Below are 20,802 nucleotides of genomic sequence, written 5' to 3' on the forward strand. Positions count from 1 at the left end.
GTTAACATGTGATCCAAGCAGATCCACAAGCCTCAGAAATGATATTATATACACATAAATCTCTGCAAAAGTAAACAATGGGGTTAACTAAAATTAAAAGGTTAATCTACTCACTCACCTGGATAAACGAAATTCTCAATTGTGAACTCCAGCCAAGAGGATATAGCAGCTAACGTATATTCCAGGCTGTGATTCAGGAGAAATGAATCCAGGGACAAGCTCTTGGGGTTTGTGATAGCTGTAATCAAATACTCTGAGTAGTGGAAAAATGACAATGAGCAGATATACCTAAAAGAAAAGAAAATTAACAGACCGTATTAACTTTACTCATTCATACACAATGTTCAATGGGATAAACATAAGTCACTTGTGTATTAAGAGGTTTTCTGTCCGTTAAGTAAGGCCAACTTGGTTTGGTCAATTCATAAAGTTTTAAAAAAATATGTTAAGTTAGTAAGAACATTATCAATAAATGGTCACTTCATTGTGCAATCTGCAGGGGAAATGAAAGTGGAAGCTCTGCATCAGTCATGTTAAATTAGAAAAACAGAAGACACTTTGATGGTTTTATATAGGCAGCTGAAAAGAACTTATGCGAGGAAATATCAGGGAAGAGAAGGATGAGGGGAGAAGAAAGGGCACAACGGGAGGAAGAAATTGATGAGGTGGAGAGGGGGACAGTGGGAAGTGCAGTACATTATAATCAAGTAGGATAACCGGGCATTTTCTATTGAGAAAATATAAGGATGATGCACTGGAACAAGGATACATACATGGCAAACAGTGAGCAGCTCGCCTTGCCAACATCAGCTGGGAGGGTGCCAGTCAGGTTACACAGTGTAGAGTGGCAGTGTTACCCCCATATAATGTCGAATGAGTTCCAATCATTCTTCATTCTGTAAAACAGCATTTCAAGGGATGCAAAGCCGCTCATATTAGGTTGCCACTCTTTAGACCTTCAAGCTGCCCCTTGAATTTCCCGGATCACAACACTACTTTCTTCACCAGCATAAGACTTCTGGTTAGCCAGAACATTTGATGTGTGGCTAGCATGGGGAAGGGCAAGATTGAAGAGCGTCAGTGTGGTGTCAATTTAGACAACATGCCCAAGAGAAGAAGGCCCCCTCAATGTCCTCCTTCCAGATAGGAAGGGGGCAGGATGGACGCGTGTGTAGAAGGGTGGTATTGGGCACTTACTGCGCCAGCATTGAGCAGTCGAGGGAAGACAGGCTATACATCTTCGCTGTTCTGCTCAGTTGTGTGTAGAGCAATTGGAAACTGGGACCAACGCTGTATACTTTTGCCTAGTAGGATAATCAGGCAGGCTCCAGTATCAATACCCACCCACCCCCTGAATTTCCCCAGACCGCGTTTGCTTGCTTAAAGTGGATTTCAGGCTGAACGTGGAGCTGTTGACAAATCCTGAGGGGGAAGGAAGTGTAGCTTCTTTTGGGAGTCTAGGTGCAAGTTAGGACCTTCAAAGGGTCACTGGAAGCAACTATTAATCTCCCCTCGCAAGGGGAATAAAAGTTTTTCCAGCAAATAACTGAAAGTTTTCAAATAGTTCTTTCAGATCAGGTGTGCAAGTTCATCAATGTATTTATTAGTTGTATTTTAGTTCAAAGAACTTTAACTGTATCATCATACAACACAATTATACATTCATCATGGTTATTCTTTTCCAAAGATACATTAATTCAAGGCTTGCTTACTTCCTATATATTCATTACGCAAAACCAATATAATGCAACTGGACCAGATAAATAACATCAAAAATACACACTCACATATATGCTAAAAACTCAAAGACCTTCAAATTCATGAATTTAGCAGTAATAGCACCTTCAGCTTATTTAAAATATAAATATTACTTTAGGACACTCATTATTTAACCTACAGGAGCAGCCTTTTTACATTGTAGTTTTCCAATTCAATTCAGCCACAGACCAAATCCTATAAAGTGCAATGTGCAGGGAATTTATAGACGAATTTGGTCGAAGGTGGCTAATTTAGGGCATTCTGTGAGGATGGGTCGGATGGTTTCAAGCGAGTCCGATTACACATCCTACCACTGTGAGCCATAAGTAGCTCTAACAGGTAGTTGGTTTGTTTGCATCATAAGTCAAAATTGGCACACTGAAGGACTAGGGCATCTAATGGACTGAAGGACTGAAGACTGCCTCTGGTGTTTGAGTGTCTGGGGTGGGCAGGAAGTGAGGGAGGTGCCCGAAACTCCCTGTGCTTAGTCTCCTAGGAGACCCAAATGCATTCTGGCGTGATTGGCTGGCTGACTGTCCGGCAAAGGACAGCCACCCTGCTGGGCGAGTGGCAGCTAGGCTGGAATGAAAGGGAGAAAACTGTTTAAAAGGCGTGTCTCTTGGACTGGAAAGCAGAGTCGATCATTGGAACAAAAGAACCAAAGACGGGTTGGAAGAAGACAGCTGCTTCAACTCCTGTACCGTTGGTTTGCCCGCTGAAGCCCTGCTGCAGGTCCGAATTGCCAAGTTCACCTTGACAGAGAAGCCCCATAAATGGCGACTTCCTTTGAGTTGATGGGACCAACCATTTCGTAAGCCACCCGGATACCATTCTCAAAGCTGGTTAGGATTAAGCAGAGGGGAAGGACACCAGCTTGTGTGCTTGCTGAACAGCTACTCAAACTGAAGTGACTCCATTTTGTCTGTTTTCCGACGATCCTGTGCAGTGCAGGTGTCCCCCGACGTCCTCCCTCTTCCCCCGCAACTGAGGCTCAGGAACAGTGAGATCTGCAGGAACTGCCAGGAACCAACGTCTTCAGCTGCATCTTTTGCTTCATACTAAGTTATTGTGGCAACCCGATTGAGAGAATGCTTCTCTCGCGGTGAAAGTTCGTGGAACTTTCCCAACCTGCAGGCCTAATCAGCTTGTGACCCAACATATGTTTCTTTTTCGTACAAACTACTTCTGAGAACTTTGGCAAAGACTTTACTGTTTACTTCAAGAACTGCTCTTTCCTATCCAAGACACTAGTCCATTGACTTTGGCCTAGGCCTATTGAACTGAATCGAGTCCTCTAGTCAACTAAAACTATTTGTACTGCCCAAGAAAAGTATTTGTGATCTATTCTGCTAATTTGTGCCTTTTTCCTCCCATTGAAAGTAACTGAAATGCCATTTTACTCACATTTCAGGGGAGCTTAATTTGTTCAGAACCTTATTGGTTTGGTATTGGAGTGTGTTTGAGTATAATCAAGTTGCCTACTTCTAGTAAATGTTTCTAAATGATTGTGTAATAAATTAATACATGTTTTACCAAGAAACCTTGAGTATTTGTATTTTATTGAATTTATATAGCCCTTTAATCCAAAGTGCTTTACATGAGAACACGCAAAATACATCAAGCATAACATAGAAATTGAATCATAACTTGAAAACAGTGTAAAGAACAATTTACAATAATGCAGAGGTGAGGAGGGAGTATGGAGGGGCAGAGGAGAGAGATGGGAAGGGAGAGAAGTGTATATTTGAACCACTGTGATACTAAGACCTCTGTGTAAACTTGTGTACTGCTCACATTCCCTCTTGAGATAAGCCTGGCTGCTCAGCTCGCTACCACAACTGTGTAGTACAAACTTCTACCAAAGGTTGGTTTCTGCTTACACCTGTAGCCCTAATTGTATGTGGTGGTCCCAGAGGGTACTGCATGCTATTCTGTCTAACACATTCCTGATTGTTGCCCTGGAAATCGAAAGCCCCAAGAGAGCAGCAGTTTAATTGCATCTAGAGCGACGAGTAGCTAGGACTCCAGATACCAGATGAAACTCTTCATTAAACTATACATTTTAACAAGCAAAGCCATGTGAAAGCTATGCATTAGCTACATAAACCTTAAGTGCAATGAGTCTGGCCCAGATACCAAGGTTTAATTTGGACCAGTACACAATCTCCTCTTTTGCCCTTCTGAGGTCGCTCTAGAGGTTGGCAGTCAGGATGACTTGCAGAATGAACATACCCGGATAAGTGTCTTGTGAGAAAACCAAGGGTATTGTCACTTTTTTCCCCTGGATCCTCTAATCAGGTGGCCTGGGCACGGCCATCGCCTTTGGATCCAGACCTTGTGGGTGGACCAGTGCAGAAGGATCACCTGTCTGCAGGGACCTTGGGAATGGGATGCCCACGGCTGAGACACGGTATTCCCCTTTCCCTAATTAACAAACATCCTATTCTTTCCAACCTTAGCGGGATATTGTGAATCTTACCCCGTCTGCCCCTCCCCAATTTCAAAAAACCACTGGGACGAGGAAGTAGTATGGGCAACTTCCATGTTGTCCCAATAATAAGGCCAGGCAGGGTCTGGCCTCCATCTCAACCATTCCCACCTGAAACCTGTTCAATCTCTCAGACAGTTGCACACAGGCACACTTTGAGCAAGCTGCGGATGCTGGAAGGTGCAGAGAAGCCACATTGAGCTGTAGAGAACCGGGAAGGCCTGGAGGAAGAAAATCTGCCCAGACACTGGACCTGTGAGTGAAGGGGAGGCTTCAGTGTGGAGTGGGAGCTGTGCCTCCAGGGAGCTGCCACATCAGAGCTCCTCCCCTGGACTTAAGAAGAGAGCCCAGGCCCGAGGGGCAGATGGTAGGACCCTGGCCTCAAACAAATATCCCCTCTGGCTCCTGCTGCTCGCAAACCACGAGATTGCAGTTTTTGGGGAAGTGGGAGCAAAATACAAGGAAGTGCATTCTGGGACTGGAAGTCCAAAATCATTTTATTTTTAAAACAGAGGGGTCTGAGCTCGGCTGAGGGAGGCCCTTGTGTGTGAACATTAAGGAGGGGTCAGAGAACGCAAACAGCTTTCGGGGAGAAGTCGAGAGCAGGAAGAGGACCCGGGAAAGCCAGAGTGCAGAAAGAAGCCTTGAGAGAACAGAGGGGAACGTGAAGCTGAGTGGCCGACTTAAGAGAGGCTGTGGCGTGAATAGGGAGACGTATCTCCAGGAAGCCGGGAGAAGGCTGACTGCAATGCCCTGAATGAAGGCGAAATACAGGAGAACCGTGAACACAGCAACTAGTGAGTTTCCGAGAATGAAAGAAACCCAGTGTGTTGAAGTGTCAAAAGGAAGGATCAAATAACATCCGGTACCACAGGTGTAGGGATGTAACGGTATAACGGTATACCGTTAAAGATACCGTGAACCACTTAATTGAACAATAATAACCATCACATTGTTTATACCGTTATACCGTTCATACCGTAAAGTGTGCTTTTCAATCTGATTTGGAAAGGCTGCAGTAAGCAAGTGCTGCGCAGTCTTGGTCTTGCACTGTTGGATGTGCCGTCTGCCAAGTAGTTTCAGTTGGAGCAGTTTTTAATGCCATTCCATAAACCACACGTGCCCGACACAAAATCAATATGTTAGCAATAGGAAGAATAGATACAGTGCCAAGAAGGAAAAGGGTTTACTTTGGGTTGGCGGCTTTGGGGTTTATATATTTATAATGGATAATGTTCTCTAAACATATGGCAATGGGGGATGTCCCTGGTTCTATCATTGAATTTACATATAATAAGTCATACTGCGAAATTCACTCATCTCTGTGGGTATTCCCTGCTGCCATACCAAAGGGTAAAATGTCAGTGATTACTGAACACCTTTTGGCCCGCAAGTAAACTAAAGGCTGTAACGTAAAGAGAGTGTGTGTGTGTGTGTGTGTACGTACGTGTGTGTACGTGTGTGTACGTGTGTGTGTAAGCGTATACTACCATCAGCCTCCATTGATCGGTGGCATGCAGGTTATCAAGATGGCAACATGTTCATCTTCACCAGTTAAGAAAAACTATTCAGTTTGCTTTGCCAGTTGCAGCAGGGCTTCTCCCCCCCACCTCCTCCTCCTCCTCTCCACACGTGTGTTTGTGTTTGGTGGAAGCAAGGCATTTCAGTGGAAAGTATGTTGAAAAGCCCAATTCTGGCCCTGGGTGCCTGGTTTTGTTTGTGATGCTAAATCTGTCAATTTATGACCTTTTAGAAAATATTTGTTAAGATTATTTAACTCCACCTGCTATACCGCGATAACCATGATATACCGTCATTTGGCAAGAAGGATATCGTACCGTCATAAAACTAATACCGTGACACCCCTACACAGGTGTGCCCAGTCGAAGAACTGTTTTTGGGGTCATCGTATCATAAAAGGAATGAATGTGAAGGTCATGGAAGTGGTTATGCGGAGGTTAAGCAAAGAACTTGCAGTCGAAAGTCTTCCATTAACTAAGGAAGAAGGAATTGTGAACAACAGGTCCGAGCCCGGCTACGGGAGATCTGTGAACTGGTGAAAAGAAAGCTGAGCCCGGCTGAGTGTGGACGAAGGGTCTGAGCCCAGCTGAGTGAGACCTATTAGAAACAGTGAACAATTAAACTTGTGAACTTACCTGAAGAAGAGAAGGAACTTAGTTTTGTATGTGTCCAGGTATCCCGCGAACAAGAGATTTTGTTTTGGGGGAAAGACAGTCGCTGAAAGCCCTGACTTATGCCCTGAACTACATCCTCAAGCCACAGAAGACAGAGGGTGTTCAAAGCTAGAGTGTGCTGCCTTGTCCCATGCTGCAACGTGGGGAAGGGCGAGCTAAACACTTATACTGACCTATTATTTTGGGAATACTACTTCGTTTGCATACATCATTTTCCCCACACAATTTGCATTTAGAAGCAAGGATTGGCAATAGGTTTTTTTAGTATAGGCAAGAGTCCACTACGACTTATTTTTACTTTGGTCGTAGTTTGCTCCTATCTTTAGACTTAGATAGGCGTTTTACCAACCCATTGAAGTTCAATAACACCCTTGAACGGTGTACCACTTGTGTTTGTCTTCACTATTGCCACCATGAGTTCCTTACAGTCTCCACTCCTCCCTCCACAACTCCCTCCCAAAGACCAGCACTCGTAGTGACTATGATTGACTTGAAGGGACATAAGCACTGAACTGGATTTAGACTGCCTTACTCTCTAGTCCGATAACCTTGGATCCGATCCATGAGGTCACATAGGGCTGAGATAGCCCTCTGAGGTGCAGCAATCATGAGAAGCAGGTGATCTGCCAAAAGAAGCATTTTGGAGGTTCTGTTCCTCAATCTTTATTCCTTTGATATCATCTGACCAGATTGCAAGGGATGTAGTGCTATATTATACAGAATGTGAAGGGCAGGCTTGTTTAGAGAAAAGGAAAACAGGGAACTCCGGGGACAGGCTGTTGTAATTCACTCTTGCTCCAAATCTTGAACATAGCAATTTTACATTGGAGCAGAACTGCTTGCTTAAGTTAGAGTACATGGTTGTAATTAAGTGTTCACAAACGTGATCAAAGGCCTTCTGTGGCTCCATACGCAACAGTCTACGATCATCTTTACTTTTACTCACCTCAATCTACCACATGATGAATATTTTCACTGCCTTTTGGTGTTCCTCTAGGAGGATGGAGATGGGGCTTTTGGTCCAGATATCAGTGAGTAATTTTGTATTGCTGTTAAGTGATTGGTTGCAACTTAATGTACAGCGTGTGATCATTGTTCATTTTAGGCAGGATATTTGTGACCGGTCTTGGCTGAGCACATTGCACAAAATGACTTCAACTCAAGGCAGTATTCAGGTCCATAAGAAGAGAGATGGAATTGTAGAGGGCGAGTCCACCCAGTTGGAGAGTTATTTGGTGGCTTCGTCAGTTAATGAAGTTGCAGAGTGACGTTTGTTCTTAACTGGAAGAGAGGATACCGGTTGACTTGTACTCAATGCAGGAATCAGGATCATTGCAGAGAAGCAGGCTGTGTAATTGAGATTATTGGTTCTGGATTTGTGTTAGCAGATACATATTTGCAATATAGACTTGGTGCCAGAAATGGGAGCTTGGTTAAGTAGTGGCATTGAGTGAAGTGAAGTAGCTGTTCACTAGGTATTTTTCAGATGCCAAACGCTGCCTTTAACAATGTAATTGCTGTTCTGGTCTTTTAAAAAAAAAAAAAAAGAAAAAAAAACTACTAGGAAAAAAGGCACAACTCCAGCTTCAAAAAGAGCATGAATAGGTCTGCTGGGTAGGTCATACACCAGTCTGACAAGGGAGTACATTAATTTATGACCCATTACTGAGAAGAACAAGTTACTTACCAACTGGTAACGTTCTTTCGACTGGATGTTCCTCCAACGTATTCCTCATTTTTTACATGTAATATTCAGCTTCTGCAAAAGATTTCGGCAGAGGGCACCCTGCGTCGAGTCGATGTCCCTCGAAAGTCTGTCGAGGGTGACATCATCCGATGTTATAATTAGAACCATGGCGCCCGTTGGCCTCAGTTCTGTATCCCCCTCTCTTCGTGCATCAGAAGTGCCCAGAAGTAGAAGCAAGACGGTACTCAGCCTTTTTGGAACGAAGGCTGCAAAAGCATGGGAAATTCAAAAGAGGGGTAGGTTGGGAGGGCAATCCAGTCGAAAGAATGTTACCAGTTGGTAAGTAACTTGTTCTTCGAATGGATTGTGTCTTCCAATGTATTCCACATCTTTGACAGACTCCCAAGGCTGTATCCTTCATGGGAGAAGGGTGCAAAATTCAAACATGCAGATTTTTCAAAGGGCAGAATAAAGAACTGCCTTGCCAAAAGTGACATACTGAGCGTGGGAAGTATCCAGAGAGTAATGCCTGGTAAACGTGTGTATGGACAACCACGTTGCAGCATCACAGATGTTCTAATAGGGACACCTCTCTTCAGGGCAGACAAAGTGGCCATGCCTCTGGTGGAATGAGCACGTGAACCCTCCGGAGGGTCCTTTCATGCCAGTCTAAAGCATTCTGAAAAAGCAAGGATGATCCAACTAGACAAGGTCTGTTTGGAAACAGCCTGTCCTAGCCTGTGTCCTGTATATCCTACAAAGAGTTGGTTGTTGAATCTAAATTTGGACATCCTGGAAATCTAGAAGCTTAACGCTTTCTAGGATCCAACCGATGTAGCCTTCCCTCATCCTTACCAGAATGAGGAAGAGGATAGAACGTCGGAAGCACAATTTTCTTCCGTAGGTGAAAGTCTGAAACAACCTTAGGCAAAAAGGAGGGTTTTTACCCTCAACACAACCATGTCCTTGTGGAAGATAGTAAAGGGTGGCTTGGAAGATTGAGAATTTCTTCTCGCAGATGTAAAAGCAACCAACAGGATTGTCTTCAAGGTTAACAATCTCAAAGGACATGAGCGCAATGGTTCAAAAGGAGAACCCATCCGGAATTTTAAAACCAGGTTAAGGTCCCATACCGGAAAAATGTAGACGGTGGGAATACATTTGTGAGTCCCTTAAGAAATTGAGTGACCAGAGGGATCTTAAAATAGGAACACTCTGAAAAGCGCTTAAAGATGGACAGCGTTGCCAGGTACCCCTTGATGGTACCAACCCGTAGACCTTTATGAGCCACAGAAAGCACAACAGAACATCAGGTTTTGTACACTGAAAAGGAACATTATTCCAGTCTCTACACCAGTCACAAAACTTATTACAACGGCACAGAGACTTCGTTACTAGCCTTCCAGCCGAAAGCAACACCATCACGTCATCCCAAGGTCCCAATCCTTGTACCTCAACCTTTCAGAAACCAAGCGTGAAGGTTGAGAGTAATTTGTGTGGGAGAGCAGTCAACGGGGTTGATACTCTTCCCTCTACACCAGATGACAAATCTTTTCCATTTGCTAGATAAGCAGTGACGAGTGTTAGGCTTTCTGGCCTCTCTGAGGATGTCCATGCACCTCTGTGGAAGTTGTAAATGTCCAAATTCTATGACCTCAGGAGCCAGGCTGCTAAGTTCATGGTCTGAGGGTCTTGTGACAGCATGTTGTACGGGCAGGGCAGTTTCACTGGAGGAGATAGACATCTCCACCAAGTGAGCGAACCATGGCTGTCGGGCCCACATAGGGGCCACCAGTATCATGGTAACTTGTTCCTGGTGCATTTTGTGCACTATCTTGTTGAGAAGGGGAGTCGGGGGGGAAAAGCGTAAACAAATTTCCCTGACCATGGAATCAATAGACCGTTCCCCTTGGACTGGTTCTGGGGGTACGTGGAGGCGTAATCTTGGCATCGAGCGTTTTCCAGAGTTGCGAACAGGTCTATTTCTGGGAAACCCCACTGTGTGAAGACATCGAAGACGATGTCTTCTTGTAACCGCCATCCGTACTCTACGGGCAGGGGGAAGTCTCTGCTGAGTTCGTCTGCTAGCAGATTGAGTTCCCCTGGTACATGTTGTGATAGTAGGAACATGTGTTTGAGAGCCCACTTCCAGATGTTCTGGGACAGCTTGGACAGTCCTGGAGAGTGAGTGCCCCCTTGCTTGTTGAGGTAGTACATGGCTGTGGTGCTGTCTGGGAGGACCATCACTGTCTTTCCTTGTAGGTGTTCCTGAATGGTTTTCAGTGCTTTGAACACCGCTAGTAGTTCCAGCAGGTTTATATGCTTGGATGCTAAGCTCGGAGTCCACACTCCGTGAGCAGTGTGATGGGATAGGTGAGCCCCCCATCTTGTAAGGGATGCGTCTGTGGTTAGAGTGGCTTCCACTGCGGGTGTGGCAAAAGTTTTCCCTAATAACAGGTTTTCTTTTGTCCACCACCGTAGCGAGAGAACCAAGGCCTGCGAGACCACCACTAGATCATCCCATTGTCCGCTGGCCGGACACCACTGGCTGTTGAGCCACTCTTGCATTGGGCGCATGTGAGGTACCAAATAAATACATGACGCCATCATTCCTAGCAAGCGCATTGCTTTGCGTACAGTCACCTCTCGACCTGCCACATAATGGGGGATCTGAAACAGCATGTTTTGGACCCTCTCGTTGGAGGGGAAGACGAGGCCGTCCTTTGTTCGAATTAGAGCCCCTAGGAATTGTTTGATTTGGCTGGGGTCTAAGCTGGACTTCTTTTCGTTGATGGAGAAGCCCAGTTGGAACAAAAGGTCTACAGTCTTTTGGGTATTGGAGAAGCATGTTTCGTAAGAATCCCCTGTTATGAGCCAGTCGTCGAGGTAAGGGTATACCGGGATGGATAACCTGCACAGGTAGGCCGCTGCCACTACTTTCGTGGATACCCTTGGTGCAGATGCTATCCCGAAGGGTAGTACTCTGAACTGGTAGTGTTTGTTCTCTATCTTGAACCTGAGATATTTTCTGTGCGCTGGCAACATTAAAATATGAAAGTATGCATCTTTCATGTCCAGTGTTGTCATGTAATCCCCCTGTGATAACAGTGGGGTTACTTCCTGCAAGGTCACCATACAAAACTTTTGGGGTTTGACAAACTTGTTCGCTGGGCGCAGATCTAATACAGGGCGCATGGTTAAGTCCTTTTTGGGTACAAGGAAGTACACTGAATAAATACCTTCTGTTACCCGAGATAGGGGGACAGCCTCTATAGCTTCTTTTTTCAGTAGCTCTTCTACTTCTTGTAGAAGAATGGTGAGGAGTTCCGGTGTCATGCGTCGGTTCCGTGGGGGTCTGTACTTCGGGGAACCGTTGAATTCGATGCAGTATCCGTGGGCTATGGTGGATAATACCCAGCAGTCTGACGATATTCCCTCCCATGCTGAAAGGAACGATGTTAAGCATGGGAGGGGACCCGAATCTTCGGGTCATTTGTTGGTATTGGGCGTGGAACCTTTGGGGCTGGAGCCGCGACCTCTTCCCCTGCCACGGCGTTGGCCTCTTTGACTGAACTGGGTGTTGTTACCCTGGTTAGAGGGCCAGTTGGTAGCAGAGTAAAATTGCTGTTGGTCTTGCTGCTGGCGTTGGCCACGAAAGGAGCGTCTATTGCCATAGCCGCGTCTGTTAGGGGGCATAGAAATTTGGTCAAGAGTTTTGATGGTATCAAACTCTTTCTTCGCATGTTCTAGGGCCTCATCAACTGCTTTCCCAAACAGATGTATTTCTTCTATGGGCTTATTTATCAGGGAAGCCTGGGTTTCCGGCTTAAATCCCGAATTGCGCAGCCAGACATGGCGTTTGAGAAGTGTTCCCTGAACCAGGGAACGGCCAGCCGTCTCTGCGGCATCTAAGGAGTTCTTTACGATGCCCTGGTTTACAAGAGTTCCCTCTGAGATTGTAGCTAACAGGCGTGAACGCAGGAGTTCTGGTGCGTCCTCTGCTTCGCTGCGCAGCTTGCTCCACTGTGCATCTGCGTAGCTAGCTAGTAGGGAATTGTTATTTGCAATCCTAGTTGAAAAGGCGGCGGACGTCGTGATTCTCTTCCCAAGTGCGTAGAGCTTTTTGCCCTCTTTGTCAGGTGGTGCCTCACTAGTGGATAGTGGTACCCCTGATCTTTTCCTTGTATTAGTAACTACGAGGGAGTCCGGAATAGAATGGCCTCTGATGTACAACGGGTCAGAAGGCGAAGGGCTGAAGAGCTTTTCTATCCGAGGGTTGACCCCTCTGACTAAGGCAGGATTGGAAAGGGAAGGAGTTATTCTTCTCTTTATAGAAGCCAGGAGCGGAATAGACTGACTAACAGGGGCTTTTTCTTTAATAACTTTCTCTACAAAGTCTATGTCAGGAAGAGTCTCCCCTGTGTCTATTTCAAAATGCGCTGCTGCCTTGCGCAATAGTGCATTAAGTGAAGGTTGGTCATCTATGGGAGAGGTGTTTCCAATAGGTGAATCCTTGGGAGGAGAAGGGTGAAAGACATCAGGGTCTGAGTGCACTGATGGGGATTGCCAAGGCTGCGAGGTAGCTGTATCTTCTTCGAAAGCTCCTGCACTAGTGTAAGGATCTTCTTCAAACCCCTCTTCCTCATGTTCTTCCTCTCCACCCAAACACTCATCTTCCTGGAGGTATTGCTCCTCTTCCGTGAGGTCATATACGTCTGTAGAAGAGGGAAACAGCCTAGGAGTTTTGACCCTAGGGTCATCCTAGGGCCATTCTCTTAGTCTTTTGGGTGTGGGTGGGTTTTGGTTTCCCAAAAACCTTTCCATTTTCTCCATACAAGAATGGAGTCTTTCAAGGGTCTCATGGGGGACCCCTGAATAGTCTAGAGGGGGGAAATCAGTGTTTTCACCTTCAAAACGCTTAGAACGCTCCCACAACGTCGAAGAAAGGTTTCCGTCGCCATCTGAAAAGCCCTCCGGTAGTTCCCAAGTGCCCTTAGATGAAAGGGGCAGTTCCTGGCTACTCATGCTTTTTCGGCATTTCTATAGCTTTTTGTGCGGTATTCAACGTTTGTTTCGTCGTCCGCTTACGTGTGTCTTCGGAAACAATTCTCGCCAGGCTCTCGACAACGAGTTTGTCAGTAGAGGACTCTGGTGTCGACGTTGCCTGCGTTACGCGTTGTTCCTTGACGGCCGCTCTATGGAGCGTTACGTCGGATGATTTTGGGGTAGCCCCCGTGTTTGATGAAAGCCCAATCGCTGGTCGCGACTGCGTTTGCGGGTGGGGCTTGAGACCCTTACGGTCTGAGGTAGACGCCGGAGTGCCCTGCGTCCCCTTCGGCGCTGATGGATCCTTCGTCTTCAACGAAGAAGAGCCGTGGGTTGTGTGCTTAGGCCTATGGGGTCTGTGTGCGTCCCCGTCGCCGGGGTGTTCATCCCCATGAGCAGGGCGTGAGCCGAGCCCGTCGGGGCCGGGGACGGACGTCGCGGAGCGCGAGCGCTCCTTCTGGGGGTTAATGACTTCCGTAACGGACGTCGAGTTATCACCCTCCTCGTCACTTTCTGTAACAGCGGCGGCGGGTGAGGAAACTGACTTCGACACAGCGTAGTCCGCCCACCTCTTAACTTTGCGTTCTTTAAGAGTTCTTGGTTTCAAGAGCTTACAGGCCGCACAGCTGTCCTCCTTATGATCAAGGGGCAAGCAACGATTACAGAGCTTGTGTTTGTCCTTCTAAGTGTATTTGCCCCTACAGCGTGGGCAAAACTTAAAAGGTGTCCTCTCCATAGCTGAGGCAATAATAACTGGTGATAACAACCCCAAGGGAAAAAGAGGGGAGAAAGAAAGACATTCTCAAAGAGAAGATAAAAGTTCGAACCCCCACTCTCCCTACTGTATGTTGGCCGGCGAGGCCAGGCCACGTGTTCGGCAGCGCCGAAGGATCTCCTCCGTCTCTTCCCCTCCGTCGAAAACTTGCTCGGCGGAGAAACAGCTTCACAGCTAACGTCGAGGGGAGGGATCTTTAACAATATAATAAGTATAATTAAGGACCGAGGTCCGATAGTAAGTATTTGCAATGTCTCTCTAGGAGCTCCGTGTAAGGCGACCAGAAGCTGGGCGGAAAAAAACAATCTGAGGGACCTCGACGCGTGAGGGATTATGGGTACAACGCACGTCACTATAGGGATAGTGTTACAGACACGCCTTGTCGACGTCCCCTTTTCGACTACGAAAAACAAAATGCAATACTCCGCAGTGACCACTTGATGTCGGACCTATGCACAGCATGTGATTCTAAGCAGATTAACAAACATCAGAACATGTGTTTCCCAAAGCTCCTCAACCTCCCGATTACTTGAGGATGGGCGGGGACTGGATGAAAAAAGTACAGTAGAGGGAATTCCCAATCCACCACGAACGCGTCTCCTAGAGCTCCTCTCAGAGGAAACCCCCTTGAGCAGTACAGCTTGCACTTCCGGTTGACACCGGTCGCGAAACGATCCACTTGAGGGGTTCCCCAAAGGGCGAAGATCTCTTGAAGGGCTTCCTGCCTGCTCACAGCATCCGCTGCCGAGTTCTCCTCCCCGGCCAGGCGAACCGCGACAGGAGATTCCTTCTTGAATAGCCCAGTACCAGAGCTGCATTGCCCCTCTGCACAGTGGTAGTGACCCTACGCCTCCCCTCTTGTTGCGGTAGTGCATGGCCACTGTATTGTCGGTCATTATCAGGACATTCAAGGCCTTTAGCGCTAGTCCTCAGCTCCAAAAGATTGATGTGTAGTTTGGACTGCGATAGAGACCAACGACCGCCGACAGTGAAATTGTTGGCATGAGCTCCCCACCCCGCGAGTAAGGTGTCCGTCACACTACAGTGATCTCGGGCCATGGTTGACAAAAGTGTTCGCCCTTCAGAACAATGTCCTCGCAAGCCCACCACAGCAGATCCTGGGAGACTATGATTGGAATTTGGAGGCTGTCTGGCATCCGTCCCGAGAACTGGGACCATCTCATCCGTAAACTAGCCTCTGGCACCAGGAAATGCAAATTGCCATGAGGCCGAGCAACCTCAAGAACTCCAAGGCCGGAGATCCTGGCCATTTTGGAATTTTGTCACCATCTGGAGAATGTTGTGAGCCCTCACCTTGGGAGGCGAGTGTTAGGGAGAATTCTCTGTTTAGGCTGAATTTCCTAACCTAGTGAGTCCCCCAGCAACTTTGCTGGATTTCTGGAGTTTGTTTTTTTCTCCTGCCAAGAGTGAGACTTTTTCCCACTCTTGGACATGATTTATGGTGTTCCTTTGAATGTTAATGTGTTTCATGGGCTATGGGGTCTTTTACTCCATAGGGTCTCATATGTTTTTGTATGTGTGTTACACAGCACCCTCCGTGCAGTACAGTAACACCAGGGTGTCATAGTGACCCCCCCACCATTGACTCCATACCCTGGGACTGACTACCGTCTCCCAAGGCATGTAAAGTCACCATTGGCTTTACTAGTCCCAAATTACTAACAGAACCAGTACAAACCATCATATTGTGGACGTACTGGTAGGGGCAATTCGATTTCCCCTGGGTCTGTTATCCGAGGGGGCACTGTCCCCCCTCATCGAGTTTTGGCTGGAGGCAGTGGATACTACTTTTTATATTCAACCGTGAATATATCTCTATGGGATTTTCCCATTGTTCGAGGCTAATACTTTTTAACATAGCCTCTAACATACCGCTGGTTTATTCATTTAATATTAATTCACCGGTTGGTATTTTCTGCAAGAACTCGGTTTTAAAATGGCGTTTGTGTTCGCCTCACTCCAAACCAAAGGTCGAGCCCTTTGTTCCACTTTTTGGCGGGCTTCTCCACAGAAGCCTCCAAAAGTGGTGCCACTCTGTCTGGGTACCACAGGGAGTGTGGGAGGGGGCTTAGGCACCTTGGACTGAGTTACCTTGTAACTCAAGTTGCACTCTTGTGTGATTGGCCCAAGTGGCTGAGTGAATGGGGGTGTGCTGCATAAAAGCAGGGCTTTTGGGACTAGAACTGTCGCCACAGGACCTGAAAATCCGACGAGGGAGAAGCTGAGCCGGCCTGCTACGACGACACCACCGGTGGAGCCCTGCTATACCGACTCACCGTCAACGACAGAGGAGATCTCCCGGCTGGAGAGTCTTCTTCCCCTGACTGGTGGGCACAACCAGTTTACCTTTCTTTCTCGCATCCCAGGACGGCTTGTGGTCCAATTGCCCGTGCCAAGCACCCCGGCAACCGGATAGCCACTTACCACGAATAAAAGGACCGCTCCTTTTAATTGAGAACTCCGCGGCTGGTTTCTTCCCTGGCAGTGCAACAGACTCCTGCTTTCCTCCCTGACAAGATCCTCTCTTCCTCCGGACGAAGCACCGACTTGCACCCGCTGCCAGGAACAACTGCCCCCGCTGGAGCGTTCTCACCATTTTAAGGTACCGTGTCTGCCAGGCCTCCCTTTCTAAAGATTGCTACATGGTAACAATAATCCCTTAACCTTCTGGACTGGGCTGGCCGCCTTGACCATCTAACTGGTCCCTTTCTTTTTGGTCCAACGCTTTCTGAACTTATTGATTGCGAGACTTTTGGGCACTTTGAACCGTGTGACCTTGGACACATTTCGAACGGAGCCTCTTAAAGTGGGTCCGGCCTTGTTAACTTTGACTTTACGGTTTTAACCTGCCTTCTTCTACTGTGCTCCTACTGTGTTCTTCTGAAAGTGTTGGGATCTGTTTCTATCTTTGCTCTGCCTTTCTCTCCCTTTTAAACAGATTGATTAGAGTGCCATCTTCGTTAAGCGCTCACCGCTGTCTGAAAATAAGTGTTGCTTTACTTAAGACTTGTCTAACTAATCGCTGAAGAGAGTGTATATCTTTTAGTGACCGTGTTTTTGAACTACTTGATATTAGTGCCAGTGTGTTTTACTAGATGTGTTTTTAAATAAATAATTATATCTCTTTTACACCAAGCTCTGGTCAGTGTTTGCTTGTTCTACTGTGTTCTTTTGACCTATTGTGAATACTCTGTATGCTGCCTAACTCCTCTTGAGAGAAGTCAGACTTCTCAGCCACAGCTACCAGGTAAATCTGGGTGGTACAGACTGCTACCAATTGGGTTTACTGCCAACCACCTGTAGTCTTAAATCTTTTACAGTGGTCCCAGAGGGAACTGCACAGGTTTCTGCCTAACAGCGAGCACTTTCCCAAGGAAGTGTCTAGAACAGCCCTGATGTACTGGAGCTGTTGCAAAGGCGTCATATGGGACTTCTTGAAATTAAGGGAGAAGCCCAGTCTGTGAAGAGAGTGGCAGTTAACGTTGAGATGATCCAGGGCTTGTTCGGGAGAATGCGCCCTGATCAGCCAATCGTCCAGGTAGGGGGTAGACGTGAATCCCCGCTCTCCAGAGATGCGCTGCCACCATCACCATCAGCTTGGTGAAAACCCTCGGGGCAGAGGGCAGCCTGAATGGCAGGACTCGAAACTGAACGCGACACGGCGAACCTCAGGTATTTTCTGTGCTTGAGATTGATTGGCACATGAAAATAAGCATCCTGAAGTTGAGGGCCTGAAGGATCTGAGAAAGAGTGACCATCCTGAATTTGTCTTTCCTGAGGAACTTGTTTGCATCTCAAATTCAAGATGGGTCTCAGTCCCCCTTCCTTTTTGGGAATAAAAAAATATGGGCAATACCAACCCTTTTTCCTCTCCGCCACAGGCACTAGTTCTATAGCGCCCTTCTTGAGCAGGTTACCCTTTTCTGCACAAGGAGTGGATCCGGAAGAGTGTTTTCCCGGTGGATTCACCCGAGGCTTCTTGATAAAAGGAAGGCAGTAGCCGTGGGCTATTGTTTCCAGAGCCCACGCATCTGAAGTAATGGCTCGCCATTCTTCGAGATGCTGAGACAGCCTGCCCCCCACTGGTGAATTGTGACTGAAGCCTTCAGAGCGGTTTTGAAGCGGCTGATGGTACAGAGACTGCTGCCGGAGCTGACCTGACACCTCTACCTCGTGCACCACGAGGGAACTTACTTTGGCCCCTTTGACTGGCCATTCCCCTCGGCTTTCCAAATAAGGAGTAATAACGAAAGGATCTACCCCTCCATGGTTGTCCAATAGCACAAAAAAAAAAACTGAGATGCCCAAAGGCGGCACCCAAAGATTTTGCGGCTGCCCTAGAGGTCTTCAGCTTCAAGGCTCTAGTCAGCTGTGCAGCCAAAAAGGTGAGACCCGTGAAATGGCATGTTGAGAAGACGAGCCTGCACATCAGGTGCAAAACCGATTTCCGCAACCACGCAAATCTGTGTATCACGGTGCTTGTGGCCATGGATCTGCTGATTCTATCTGCAGAATCCAATCCAGACTGGAGGGACTCACACATGGCCTCCTTGCCGTCCTTAACAAGAGCCAAGCAGCCATCCCGCTCTTCCCCTTCTGGAATATGCTCCGCCGCCATGGAGATTTACTCCCACAGTGTGCAAAAATTTAGCAAGCGCACAGGTGGGGTTGGCCGATTTTAACACCATACTCCCCGCCGAAAATACCTTCCGCGCCCATCCATCTACGCGCTTATCGTCCCTAGCAGGTGGGATGGTAGGGTACGCGGCCTGCTTAGAGGTAGCCGTAGCTGCCTGGACCATCGGACTCTCTGGAGTGGGGTGTTGTGACAGATAGCTGTGGTCGCTACTGGAGGGGCGGTATTTTCTGGTCAAAGATTTGGCCACCGCCGGACTAGTCTCCGGGGTCTCCCAATTCCTGGCCACCCTTTTCTGAAAAGCCACATTGAATATTAACACAGGGTCCGTAGGGGGCCGCGTCCAAAAGATCAGTAAGATCATCCTGATCATAAGGGGCAGAAGGTCTGGACCAGCCCAAATACTCCACCACCTTAGCCATAAGGCGCCGATATGAAGAGTCGGCACGTTCCCCAGGTTCAGGCCTGCCAAACTCCAACTCAGGAGATGTATCAATCCCACTTGCGTTATGCAAGGTGTCGCAGAGGTCTTGCATCCTGCTCTCCTCCGAAATGAGTCACTCAGGCACATTAGGTGTCCCATACTGGAGCCCAAAGGGGACCTCTTTCTCCTCCTGTGAATGTCGTTCCTCCTCAAAAATAGAGGGTTTTGGGGGGGTTTGGCGTTGTGTGGGGGGGGGGGGTTTCCCCCCACCTATATGTTACAATTGACCTTCACAATTCGGTCAATTATGAAAAGGTCAATTGTAATTCGAACAGTTGTAAAACGAACAATTTGTATACAACCTTTGAGAGAGTCGAAGGCGTTGACTTGGATTTAGCCAAAACCTTTCTAGGAGGTCAACATGGTCCGGTAAAGCAGGGACAACTGGCGTTGACCAGCGTCTAAGATGCAACCGGCACCAACAATGCTGTTGATGGCTTCGAAGTCCTCGACGAAGTCAGAGACCGTGACCTTACTCTCTACTTTGAGTGCTCCTCCGATCCCTTGTCCCGAGGCCTTTCGATGGGAATCACGGCGAGTACCAAGGCTCGAGGGTGCACGAGTATCAGGTAGAGACCGCTCGTTGCCGGCTTCCTCAGAAGGCACGGATGGAGCCTTGCCCGGTCTCTGAAAGATCTTAAGCAGCTCCATCTGGAAAGCTTCCCACTCTGCTGGAGTCCACGACGTGGACGGGCATCTCACTCTCTCAGTGGTACCGCCTGACCAAGACAAGGAAGGCGACCAGTGGTGGTTCCGCTAAGCGGCGAGAACCACTACGGGATCATGAGCGCTTGGACTTCTTCAGACGAGGAGTCTCGCCACTCGAGTAATCGGTCGAAGCCCCAGCCGGTCGGGATTTAAGGGGCTTAGATACCTTGCCTACCTGCAATTTCCCCTTTCGTTCCCGCAATGCCTTCCCGGTCATAGCTTGTCATTTTGAACAAGTATTCCGTCTCGTGGCCCTCGCCCAGGCACCACAGAGACGTAATGCGGATCCATGATCGACATCGTGGAGCCGCACGCCTTACATTTTTTTTACCTGGAACAAGGAGTCGTCAGGGTGGAAGATGAAGACAAAGAAATTTGAAATAACAGTACTTCAGAAGTACGAGGCTCGCAGAGTTTCACAAAGAAAACAAGTTTGCGTAAAAACGGAACGGAGGCCAAGGGGCGCCGTGCGTGCTACTTATAACATCGGATGACGTTACCCTCTCCGAAGGACATTGATGGCATTGACGCAGGGCGCCCTCTGCCGTTTTTTTTGCCGAAGCAACCGAAGATGGACAATAGATGTCAACGATGAGGAACACGTGGAGGACACAATCCATTCGAAATTGATGGGTTTTAAAATGGGATGCTTACAAATAAATGTTATTTGGCTCCAGATTCCAAATTTGAAAAGGTCAAATCAGTTTAATGGGTTAGCCTACATCATGTGTGCCTTCAGATTTTTAAATGCATAGTTTTGGCTAATTAGAATGAGCAGTGCTCTTACATTTGCCCTGGCCATGTGTGAGAAGGCCTGAACTTTTAGCTTTCCCAAATTTCTAATGGAAAAGAACAAACAGAACTCTGTGGTCTTCTCACAAACGGCCAGGGGAAGCTTGAAAGCTATGAATTAGCACGAGATAGTGAGGGCACCCACATTGGCGTACACGATGTTGGACTTACAGTTTATTATCCCTACCCCAGCTCCTTAATACAGTCTACAC

At 47.4% G+C, this 20,802-nt stretch overlaps 1 protein-coding gene across 1 annotated transcript in view; it reads right to left on the bottom strand.

The window, feature by feature from the left end:
- ICMT (isoprenylcysteine carboxyl methyltransferase) overlaps positions 1 to 20,802 on the bottom strand; it is a 196,104-nt gene that overhangs the window by 117,383 nt on the left and 57,919 nt on the right. The window contains exon 3 of the mRNA XM_069610289.1: positions 119 to 288. Coding sequence (XP_069466390.1) covers positions 119 to 288 — 170 coding nt within the window. The remainder of the gene's footprint in view (positions 1 to 118; positions 289 to 20,802) is intronic.

Source organism: Ambystoma mexicanum, chromosome 8 (assembly GCF_040938575.1).
Source record: "Ambystoma mexicanum isolate Mex_15411 chromosome 8, UKY_AmexF1_1, whole genome shotgun sequence".
Taxonomy (NCBI): domain Eukaryota; kingdom Metazoa; phylum Chordata; class Amphibia; order Caudata; family Ambystomatidae; genus Ambystoma; species Ambystoma mexicanum.